The sequence below is a fragment of the Beta vulgaris genome, chromosome 7 (genome assembly GCF_026745355.1).
Source record: "Beta vulgaris subsp. vulgaris cultivar EL10 chromosome 7, EL10.2, whole genome shotgun sequence".
Taxonomy (NCBI): Eukaryota; Viridiplantae; Streptophyta; class Magnoliopsida; order Caryophyllales; family Amaranthaceae; genus Beta; species Beta vulgaris.
In genome coordinates this window covers 18,833-31,025 of record NC_079208.1, presented here as the reverse complement: position 1 = coordinate 31,025, position 12,193 = coordinate 18,833, and the positions used below count along the sequence as shown (strand labels likewise).

Genomic DNA, 12,193 nt, shown 5'->3' with positions numbered 1-12,193 from the left:
AACATATCTATTTATGTTTCATCTTTGTCAAATTCATTTCAATTATGAATTATCTCTCATTGGATTGGGAATGAGAGTTATTAGAAGGTGGGAATTCATTAAATATATTTCAATCCCTGGTTTGGCATGTTAGTGGGATTATGTTGGGAATATTATTATCCCATGTTTGGTATGAGGTACTTAAGTAGGGAATATATTGCTAAATTACAAATTTACCCATTTTAATGAAGGATAGCAAAAGAAGAGCCAACAATATTGGCGAAGTATATTTTAATGAAGGGTAAATTCGTCTTTTAACATAACTAGAAATAATCCCCCTTTTTAATACCTGCCCCTCCCATGTCTTATTTTGGTGGGATAAGAGGGGGTTTAATCTCATTCCTTTTCACATGGGAATTTAGATATCCCCTCAAACAAACATGGGATATCTACCCATGGGGTATAATATCTCATTCCCACCCCCCTAATCCCCCTAAACAAACACCCCCTCTAAACTATTTAATTTTTTACATAGTCCTGCTATTATTATCTTTCCAACTTTCTTTTAGGCCGTGCTCTATCAATAATAATAATAAAAAAAAACCCAACTTTTGTCTCTCCCCAATATATAAAAAAATATTTCAACAACTCCAATCACGACCTTCAAATAAAATAATAATTCTTCCTCCGTTTCTCAATAAGTGTCATTGCGAAAAAGTAATTCGAGTTGGGACCACTAGAGTAATTCGAGTGATAAAATAAGAAAAAGTGTGATCCCTTCTTACTTTTTGGTGGCATATTTGTGATTTGCGGTTTTTTCACCGGGTATGCTTTAGGTTTTACGAAATGCACCACGTATCCTTGTTGTTTCAGAAATGCACCAGATGCCCTTGTGTTTTGATAAAATACACTTAATGAGTAACAACGTCAAATTTTCGTTAGTCATCAAGGGCAAATCAACTGATTATTCCAAATAATCCCTAATTAAACCAACTATTCCAAACAATTCATAATTAACCTCTCTAATGCTAATTAAACACCTCCCTCTCACCCTTCAAAACGCCCCCCATGGCATGCCTAGCCACCCACGTCACTCACCCATCACCCCCGACCCCCGAAAACCAACCCTTCCCCTAAACCCCTTCAACCACCTCATCCCCTCTCTTTCTTTCCTCCACCTCTTCTCTTTGTCCACCATCCCCTCCACCACACGAGCACACAACAACAATGTCGAAACATTGAAGGCGTGGAGGACATAGTGAATTCACGAGAAAATATTAAAGGCGTGGAGGACAATTGGTTTAGTTTTCTAATTTTCTGAATTTATAAAACATGGAAGGAGATTTATGTCGGGATCTTTTTTACTAAATTAAATTGAATTAAACTAAACACAATTTATATGAACTGAACTACTCAATTCGTCTGAGCTAAAAGTTCATAATGCTTTTAATGTCATATGTTATATGCACGAGTCAAACACCTATAATAACCAACACATTGGTGTTCATCAAAGTTTATTTTATCTTCATAGGTTGTACAACTATATTATAAACACATCTTACTTTGAGTGCGTTGAGGATTTTTTAGTGATGTAAAAGTTATAAAGTTTTGACTTATGCAGTAAAATTTATACTTAATTTACATAGAATAATATTGTACTCGATATCAAAATCTAATACTATCAGAAACTTTGTTATGTGTATTAATATCTATATGAGACTCTGTTTTATTATTACATTAATTTATTGATTCTAATTGATGATATAACATCTTAGATGGTGCCAAATGTCAAATGTTATCAAATGCCGCCACCTCATGCAATATCTTTGAATTTTTGCTTTATGTATTAACTAGTTGTTGGCCTAGGGTGACGTCTCGAATTTTTTGCCAATGTAAATTTGGAGTGTTAAATCAAGCACTTGAGAGAAGTGAAAAAAAGATTTATAGGCATTTGGATTGTGCTCAGGAAATGGCCGTCCAGTTTCTTTTAAAATTTCTATATAGTAAATTATAATATGAATTATCCATCCATATAACTTTCGTCTTCAAGAGAGTACATATATATAAATATATGATTACTTAACAAGAATATTATACAATATCGTTTTTGAAATATAGGTCAATGTGTAAGAATATAACCGAGTTAATTAGATAGTGTAGTAGTGTTAGCTACGAAAGTTATAAAATTTGAAGAGCTTTTTTTAAAATTAATACAAGAGTACTACTAAAAGGCAGGACTTGCGATTATTAACATTAGCTTAATGAGTATTAATATATACGTTTGTATTTAATTGTTTTTAAAATAGAAATATTATCTTATCCTTACATATTATTTTTTCGCATGAAGACCAACATAAGATTGTAGAGTAGTTGGTTAGTACATCTGTATGCCTTGTTCGTTTGGGGACAGATATAGCTAAACTATTTTTCTCTCATAATTTTACTTCTATTCATTTAACAAAAATAAGATGTGACACTTTTATAAAATATAAGGTATAATAAATACTAATAAGATCTAATAAGTTTTCACAAGTTAATTTGATAAAAAAATAAGTTGAACAAAAAAGGCGGATAATGATAAATTTGGGCTCGTTTTAGTGATAAGCGTGAGTTCATGACTACTAAGGGCGTGCCCGACAAAAACTTTTGAAGTAGCTTTTAGTGTTTGACTCAATCAAAACACTAATTAAGAAAATTTGTAGTGTTTGGTTAGGTCGTGGTACAAGTAATTTTTAGTGGTACAAGTAATTTTTAGTGGTATAAGTAGTATTTGTCAAAAGATACAATAGCGTTTAGATAAATATATATTAAAGTTTCGTTTGAGTTTTTAACTAGTTATTTGTAAACAACTACATTAACAACTTATTTTACCGAACATCAATATTTCATACCGCTATTTGGACAACTTATAACTAACATCTACACATTAACCACTAACAATTACCACCACAGTTAACAACTACTCTCACATCAAAAGCTACTAGTACAGCTATCGTTGTCGAACACACCCTTAAGCTATGTTTTTTGAACTGAATTGGGTTGAATTGATTCGGGATGAATTGAACTGAACCGAATAAAAACCATGAGAGAAAATTAAATGAGCTGAACTGAATGAAAATTGTGAGAGGGAACTAACTGCACCGAACTGAAAATAAGTAAAAAAAATAAAAAAAAATAAGGCATAAATGAGGTACAATGAAGTCTATAGATGGAAAAATGTTGGTTAACAAGAAAAGGGTGAATATGGAATAACAAAATCCTCTTACCTGTCAAAAAAAACAAAAAAAAATCCTCTTAACTCTAGTTTCGCTGTGAGCGGTCTATATAAGACACAGTGTATGCAGTTTAGAGTAATGCGCAACAGAAATCCGAATGAATAGGTTTGATTTTTGTTTTTTTTTGGTGCAAAGTGCAAAGAATAATTTTGAATGTTGGTGATTGGTAGTTTGTAGAAAAAGAATGGATGATAAGCGTAGGAAAAGGAGGCGGCGGTGGATGGTGGGGTTAGCGGTGGTGATAGGAATAGTGGTGGTGTTTTCAATAATAGGAGCCACTGTGTTTAAGGCGAAGCGACCTATCACGAGCGTGAACTCCGTAACCCTCCGTGATATGGATGTCTCTTTTGACGCCCTTGCTGTGAAAGTTCGTCTGAATGTTTCCCTTGACGCTTCCATCTCTGTGAAAAACCCTAATAAGGTTGGTTTGAAGTACACCGACAGCTCCGCTTTGTTGGATTATAGAGGTGAGGTGGTTGGACAAGCTCCTATTCCAGCTGGTCAGATCTCCGGCGGACAGACTCTTCCCATCAACCTCACTCTCACTGTTATGGCGGATCGCTTCTTCTCCAATTCTCAGTCTCTCATTTCGGATCTGCTCTCTGGTACGCTGCCTCTTTCCACACGTACTCGAATCTCTGGCAAGGTCACCATTCTCTTTGTCAAACTTCATGTCGTCTCCTATGCCTCTTGCTCTCTCAACATCTCCGTCTCTTCTCGATCAATATCCAACTCCGATTGTACATACGACACTCGTTTATCGTGATTCATACATTTCTATCTTTGGAAATTCAAATTGGTGGTTAGGAATTTTTTATTTTCTCAAATGTTAGTGTAAAGTGTAATCCAAGTTTCATCAGAGGACCTCATCTTTAATTATTTTCAATTGCTAGCCACAAAACTTCTATGTTAAGATAAGCAATCCTTGCAGAAAAACCAGATTCTTTAGCTATCCAAATAACAGTTACTCCAAATAGTTAGCAACATGCTGCTCCTTTTTAGTAGTCTTTACTCTTTAATCTTTCTTTTTACTCTTTAATCTTTGGTCTTTACGCTTTACAAGTATCTAGTTTTAGTATTTCATTGTGGGACTGCCATATTCAGCTGAGAAATAAATGCTTGGCTTCAGCCTTCAAGTGGCAATACATTTCAAATAACCAAAATCATGGTTGGTCAAAAAGAATACGTACTCCATTATAAAGCAACCCCGATTGAGTGTGAATCTGATGTCTGATATCAATTCTGCTTTAATTACCTCAACAAAGGTTGTTGGAAGTTGTATAGGCATTATTGCAAAGAGATGGACTTACCGACTTAGTATCCAGAAAGTGCAGTTATGTGTGCACTAAACCATACTATCACTTATCAGAACATGAACATGAACATGAACATCACATCAGCCTTCTTTAAAAGAACGAGAAAAATCGTGGTATGGGTAGTTGGTTAGATAAGCAGTAGCAAGTAGAGGGTAGGCATTATTTACATCTATAGAGTCTCCACACTAAGAAAGAGATGGCAATAGCCAATAGGACAATGCCTGGTTTGCTGGTAGTCGCATTTATTGTTCAAGTATGGTCTCTGTCTTTCTATGTAGTACTACTTAGTAGTGCTCGCTCGGTAGTCCTATATGAATAACAATAACCCACGCGGACTTCTGCAGATTATAACACCACATTTATGATTTATGATTTATGATTTATGATTTATGGTTTTTGTAGAAGAGAACACCATGACTTTGAACAGTTTGAACCCTCAGCCTCGGGAAAGTGGGGATCCAAAACAGAGACGGAGGTGTCAGGTTGTCCTGGCCATTATCCTACTCTTGTTGATTACTGTAATATTGGTAGGGTTCATCTTAGGAGTAACGGTATTTAAGGTTAGAGAGCCGAGGACTCAGGTGGTGTCTGCTTCCCTGGAAGGTGTAGCTCCAAGGGTCTCTTTCCCAGTTATAAAGATAGAGCTAAACATCACTCTCAACCTCACCCTTCTGATTCAGAACTGCAATCATGTGAGCTTCAAAAGTGACCAGGGGGAGGGTGTCCTGTTGTTTCAGGCCAAACCAGTTGGGGAAGCTCATCTTCATCCCAGTCTCATTCGAGCAAGGGCTACATCTACTTTGCTTTGCCTTCTCACTGTTGAGGTTGATCGCTTTGCTGATTCCGGCCTCACATCCCTCATCAGCAACATAGCCGCAGGAGAGCTTCTCCTCCAAACCAAAACCAGGATCCCTGGCAGGGTAACTTTCCTGGGAATATTCCATAAACATATTGTCTCTACCTCTGATTGCCAGATTGTCATTGGATTTCCGGACCTCAATATCAAAAGCCAAGACTGCAAGCAGCACAACAAACTTTGAATTTTTCCTATCAACTTTCTGCTAGACTGCAACTCCGCTTGCTGGAGCAACACTTTCTTACTTTCCTTTTGTACACAAAATTAGATTCTTGTCATATAATTATAGATTACCAACCTTTTCTGCTTTTTGCTGATTACTGATTACATTGCTGTTAGTATCATGCTTTTATATTTTTGTCTCTTGGTGGTTCTCTTTTAGGTTAAAAGTTCAATAATCATGGTAAAAAAGATAAAATAAAAAAGAGCCTGTTGAAAGGGGCATAAACTGACACCCTTTCAAGATGTAAAATAATTTAACTAAGAAAGTAAGAGCTGAACATGCAAAATCGGAGTTAATTCACCAGTGTAGGGCATATTTCTCTCTTTGAAACGCTAAGGAGAAGTAAATCATGTAGTATTTGGCCTATTGTATTTGTAAATTTGTAAGCCATAAATCTTATAACTTTTAAAAGCTCTAGGATCAAAATCTAATAAAGCGTTTTCGAGGAAAATCATATTTTCCATATAATATTTCATCTGGTGACTCACTTTTATTTATATTCAATCACTTGATCCATCTAAATATAACTACCTTAAAGTTGAGATCAGTATACTAAGTCTTGTAATCAATTTCCATTATTTTCTTATTATTAGTACAAATATAAATAGGTAGCTGATGTAATAAAGAAAGTTATCCGAAATATATGAGTTGTAAATAATAAACTCAATTAGTAAAATGTAAATGTCATTCTCTCTTCTTTCTCTTCTATCTTTCTTTACTGTTTTCTTATCCAAAACTCCATTGATGCAGTTCAAACCCAAATTCTAACATGGTATCAGAGCATGAACGATTCCTAGCTCATTAATTTTGCAATATTCTTCAATTTCTTGATCAAATAAAAATCTCAAAATCCACAAACCTTTTCTCGTGTTTTTTAACTTCTTGATTTCCAGTTATTGATTAAGAACCCTCTCCTCTTTTCAAATGTAAGACGTACATCCTACCTTTATACTAACATGTTGATCTTTGTCAAAAAAGAAATAAAAACCCTTGATGAATGAAACACCCATCTAGTCCAATATTAAGCATATTTGAACAATTTTTCTATTTGAAGAAAGAGTAATTGATGGAGTTAGATCCAATGCTTGTTAATGACTAACAAACATTGCTTACTAATCCCTTGGAGCAATATTTGTTGATAATAATAGAAGCTAATGGGTACAAAGTGAGTATTTGTTTTCAAAATTCTACCTACTTATTTAAGGGCTTAATTTAGAACATTTTTTTTGTGTTTGGTCATTGAATATATGGTTAATTTATTATAGATCTTAAGGGTCTAAGATACCATATTCAAGATAGAAGGTTATCTTATACCTCATTCAGTTTTTAATAGTTGTAGAGCTGAAAGCGTGTATTATAACCTTTAATTTTGGCTGTTTTTCGGGCATTGTGGGACTTCTCCAGGCCCAGTCATATTTTCTCCAGAAACATTCTTAGCTGTGTCTACATGACTTGTAACTTAGCCCAAGTATTTGGCACCATCTGCGTTGCCTCAAAAAGCCTCTAAACGCCCAATTTATTGATTTCTCGTGCAACCTAAAATAGCCCCGCAATGAACGTAAAAGCATCCATATATTTGTTTCAAGCAATGTGACTGCTTTTCAATGACCTCCTATGTCCTGAGGAGACATCCCACGGCGTCCGGAGCTCGATCCCCGGGAGAGTCCGAAAGCGTGTATTACAACCTTCAATTTGGGTTGTTTTTCCGGCATTTTGGGACTTCTTCCGGCCCAGTCATATTTTTCTCGAGAAACATTCTTAGGGGTGCCGACATGCCTTGTATCGTAGCCTAAGTGCTTGGCACCATCTGCGTTGCCTCAAAAAGCCTCTAAACTCCCCATTTATCAATTTCTCGTGTAGCTAAAATTGACCTGAAATGAACGTAAATGCATCCATATATCCGTTCCAAGCCATGTGATTGCTTTTCAATGGCCTCCCATGTCCCAAGGAGGCATCCCACGACGTCCGGAGCTCGGGCCCTGGAAATTCCCAAAGCGTGTATATTTTGACTTCTTCGGGACCGGTAAACATTTCCCCCCAAAATATTCGTAGAAGTACCGACATGACTTGTAGCATTGCCCTAGTGCTTGGTTCCATTATCGTTACCTCGAAAAGCCTCTAAACATCCTATTCATTTCTCGTGAAATCCAAAATTGCCTCGAAATGAATGTAAAGGCATTCATATATTCGTTTCAAGCAATGTGACTGCTTTCCAATGACCTCCCATGTCCAGATGAGGCATTCCACGATGTCCGTAGTTCGAGCCTTGGGAATGTTCAAAAGCGTGTACTATATAACCTTCAATTTCGGTTATTTTTCAAGCATTGTGGGACTTCTCCGGGCCCACTCATATTTTTTCCAGAAACATTCTTAGGGGTACTAACATGACTTGTAACTTAGCCTGAGTGCTTGGCACCATCTGCGTTGCCTCAAAAAGTCTCTAAACACCCCATTTATTGATTTCTCGTGTAGCCTAAAATTGCCCCGCAATGAACGTAAAGGCATGTATATATTCGTTTCAAGTAATGTGACTGCTTTTCAATGACCTCCCATGTCCTGAGGAGGCATCCCACGGCGTCCGAAGCTCGATCCCCGTGAAAGTCCAAAAGCGTGTATTATAACCTTCAATTTTGGCTGTTTTTCGGGCATTTTGGGACTTCTCCCTGCCCAGTTAAATTTTTCTCCAGAAATGTTGTTAGGGGTGCCTTCATGACTTGTAACTTAGACCAAGTGCTTGGCACCATCTCCGTTGCCTCAAAAAGCTTCTAAACGCTTCATTTATTGATTTCTCGTGTACCCTAAAATTGTCGCGAAATGAACGTAAATGCATCCATATATTCGTTCCAAGCAATGTAACTGCTTTCGAATGACCTCCCATGTCGCGAGGAGGGATCCCACGACATCCATAGTTCAGGCCTTGGGAAAGTCCAAAAGCGTGTATTATGACCTTCAATTATGGTTGTTTTTCGGGCAATTTGGACTTCTTCGGGCCAAGTCATATTTTCTCCAAGAACATTCTTAGGGGAGTCTACATGACTTGTAACTTAGCCCAAGTGCTGCACCATCTGCATTGCCTCAAAAAGCCTCTAAAAGCCCCATTATTGATTTCTCGTGCAACCCTAAAATTGTCCCGCAATGAACATAAAGGTATCCATAAATTTGTTTCAAGCAACGTGACTGATTTCCAATGACTTCCAATGTACTGAGGAGGCATCCCATGGCGTCTGAAGTTCGGGCCCAAGAAATCCGAAAGCGTGTATTATAACCTTCAATTTTTGGTTGTTTTCGGGCATTTTGTAACTTCTCCCGGCCCAGTCATATTTTTCTCCCCAAACGTTCTTAGGGGTGCCGACATGACTTGTAACTTAGCCCGAGTACTTGGCACCATTTGCGTTGCATCAAAAAATCTCTAAACACTCCATTTATTGTTTTCTCATTGAATCCAAAACTGTCGTGAAATGAACGTAAGGACATCCATATATTTGTTCCAAGTAATGTGACTGCTTTTCAATAACCTCACATGTCCCAAGAATGCATCCCACGACGTCCGTAGTTCGGACATGGGAAAGACTGAATGTATTGAGAGAGAAAAGGAGACAACATTTTGTCAAAAATGCTAAAATTGCAAGTATTAAAAATGGAACATTCTCCCTCAAGGGTTAAGGCTATGTTTAGTTCACCTGAAATTTTCTGATCTGAACTTATCTGATCTGATCTGCTCTGATCTGAACTTATTTTTTTTCTGATATGATATGATCTGAACTGATCTGATTACATGATCTTATCTTTTAGATTTTTCTCAATATATAAGAAAAAATATAGTCATGTGGGGTCTTGTTTGATTCGTCTCAATACTCTCAATGAGTACTTTATTAATATTGAATTATTATAATTTTTACTAATATGTAATGAAAGATATAATGATTTTTAAATATAAGCATGATCTGAACTGATCTGATCTGATCTGAACTTATCTTTTCTGATCTGATCTGAAATAAGCAAAAATAAGATGAACTAAACATAGCCTAAGATGTTTTAAAGTTCAAACAAAAAAGTCAATGACATTGAAGGGAATGGTGGGTCAATTGTGAATTGGAATTTGGGGAGTTGGGGCAGGTGAAGATGGCGCTTCAACACGCCGTCAAAAGTGAAAACCGCGTGGGTCAATTGTCGGCCTCTCTCTTGTGAAGCTCAAGTCTCAAGAGCGAAAACTTAGAAGAGTAAGAAGGAATGTGCGAATAATAGAGGGGGAAAAGGTTAAACCAGTAATTTAGTTTCTATTAAGATTAAAATAAAAATAAAGCCCATATTAGCCAGCTCCTCTCCAGTCTCTAGTGTTGGTCTTTGAATCTGGATCGAGTGAAGCAATAAAAATAGTCGAAAAGAAGTAAAGTTGAAAGTTGAGATCACAAAAGAAATCTGAGTATAGTGTGTAGTAAGATGGGAGAAATAAGAGATGAAATGGTTGAGTTGAAGAAAGGAGGAGTAAAAGAAGAAAAGATAATACAAGTAGATATAGATGTAATGGGGAAGCAGCGATTGAGCAGGAAAAAGTGGTCATCATCACGATCATTTAAGCTACGAAGTGGGAGCTTGAATTCTTTAAGGCTGAGGCGGGTGTTTGACCTTTTTGACAAGAACGGAGATGGGCTAATCAGCATGGATGAGATCAGACAAGCACTTGTGTTACTGGGCCTTGATGAAGATGGCGATGAAGATGAAGATGAAGAGCTCAACTCTATTGTTACCTCCTTCATAAAACCTGGGTACAAAGGACTGGCCTTTGAAGACTTCCAGTCCCTTCATAACTCATTGAACAACGCCATCTTCTATGATATTGATCATGATCATGATGAAGATCATGATCCGCAACAGCAACAGCAACAGCAACAGCAACAGCAACAGCAACAGCATCAGCATCAGCATCAGCATCAGCATCAGCAGGTTGAGTCTGATCTGACGGAAGCTTTCAAAGTGTTTGACTCCAACGGAGATGGATACATCTCTGCCACTGAACTTCAGCAAGTACTCTCAAAGCTCGGATTCCCTGAGGCTCAGCAAGAGCTCCACCACATTCAACTCATGATCTCCTCCTTCGACCAAAACCATGATGGTCGCGTTGATTTCTTCGAATTCAAGCACATGATGTCCCGTATCCTTCTCTTCCCTTCATAGTCAATACTCAATTCTTTCTTCTTCTTTCACTTCTGCTTTTCTTCATCTTCTATTATCGTCTCATTCTCTTTAAACCTTTTGCTATTGTAATCTTTGTCTTCATTATTGTATTCTATGTGGATTACTTGTTTCAAAACGCCTTTCAATATACTAGTATAGTTATTGTAGCAATTAGTCTCTAATTGTGAAGCATGGCTTGGTGCTTTTGCTTGGTTTCGGAAAATAGAATATGAAAAGTGAATAAGTTGAGTGAAAAAGTGTTTGAGTTATCAATTGTTATATCAATTTAATCACAAATTATACTCATAATCAAGTGGGACTCTTGAAGTCTAAACAGAAAGTAATAAGTCGAGAAACCTACACTTTTAGAGGCGCACACTTTTTTGTGTTAATATTTTTAGGGGAATAGTCAGGGACGTGCTACCCAAGATCCAATGTAGCTTCTTGATGTACATTCGTCATTTTAAATGCATCTATCAGTATTTACTCACCCCTTGCACATTGGTTATGTATAATGTATATTCGTGAAGTTATGTGTGCACATCGAATAATACTCACTATACATCATATTATTTTACACATGCACATGCACCCATTTGAAGGATGCACATCAACTTATATACTAAATCGAAATTGTTCTCGTCAAAACTTATTCAATGCACATCATATCGTTCAAATTGGATAATAGATGAAATAAATATTATTGAAACTCGACCATAAACTAGGTGTTGAGCAAAAAATTTGGATGGAAAACTATTATCATTGGCAATAAGCATGAAAACATGAGAGAAAGACTATCCACCAACAAAGACGTGTAAATGAACATTTAAATCCATATGAAAAGACAATAATGGAGCTATTTCTGAACTGAAGATATAAGGAGATGAAGAGGTTAAACAGCACAGGAGTCAGGAGAGATAAAAAAAATCAAGAAGGAGAAGGTGACGGCTTATAAAGTAACTAGTTGCTTAACCGCAGTTAATAAGTAAATCAAATTTGTCATCACTCTTTTGTTCTATAAAGAATAGTTCGGTATATAGAGTTTTTCTTTAGGAAAAAGAAAAAAATAGACAATAGCAAGACACAAAAATAACCGAAAGCAAACTGACCAAACTAGCAATTCCAGCTTAGGCATTAAGGATTAGTCCAATGGTCAACAAAGTCCCATATAGTATTGCCAACTACGAGCACGGTACAGCTACGTTGTATAATGTGAATATGTGATGCATACGTTGCTCCAATAAGGACTAACTCTACCAAAAAGGGCATATAAGGGATAATGTACACCCAAATACTTTTCATGTTACGTTAGGGAAAAGTCAGTCAAATTTTAACGAAAAAGCAACAATAAAAAAATCATGGGATCATG

The 12,193-nt window shown here is 36.6% G+C and overlaps 3 protein-coding genes across 3 annotated transcripts; all 3 read left to right on the top strand.

The window, feature by feature from the left end:
- Positions 1-3,236: 3,236 nt before the first annotated feature.
- LOC104898107 (uncharacterized) lies at positions 3,237-5,764 on the top strand. The gene has a single exon (XM_010685120.4). The coding sequence runs from the start codon at positions 3,439-3,441 to the stop codon at positions 4,018-4,020; it is 582 nt and encodes a 193-aa protein (XP_010683422.2). The 5' UTR covers positions 3,237-3,438; the 3' UTR covers positions 4,021-5,764.
- LOC125491556 (uncharacterized) lies at positions 4,767-5,610 on the top strand. Its single transcript, XM_048633878.1, has 2 exons — positions 4,767-4,794; positions 4,973-5,610. The coding sequence occupies exons 1-2, from the start codon at positions 4,767-4,769 to the stop codon at positions 5,608-5,610; spliced, it is 666 nt and encodes a 221-aa protein (XP_048489835.1).
- A 3,968-nt stretch (positions 5,765-9,732) lies between the features above and the next one.
- Positions 9,733-10,995, top strand: LOC104898106 (calcium-binding protein CML42). The gene has a single exon (XM_010685119.4). The coding sequence runs from the start codon at positions 10,090-10,092 to the stop codon at positions 10,822-10,824; it is 735 nt and encodes a 244-aa protein (XP_010683421.2). The 5' UTR covers positions 9,733-10,089; the 3' UTR covers positions 10,825-10,995.
- Positions 10,996-12,193: the final 1,198 nt, after the last annotated feature.

Coding starts and splice junctions, on each gene's coding strand:
- LOC104898107 (XM_010685120.4), top strand. CDS start 3,439: ATGGATGATAAGCGTAGGAAAAGGAGGCGGCGGTGGATGGTGGGGTTA.
- LOC125491556 (XM_048633878.1), top strand. CDS start 4,767: ATGGCAATAGCCAATAGGACAATGCCTG. Junction 4,795..4,972: donor AGCCAATAGGACAATGCCTG/GTTTGCTGGTAG, acceptor TGGTTTTTGTAG/AAGAGAACACCATGACTTTG.
- LOC104898106 (XM_010685119.4), top strand. CDS start 10,090: ATGGGAGAAATAAGAGATGAAATGGTTGAGTTGAAGAAAGGAGGAGTA.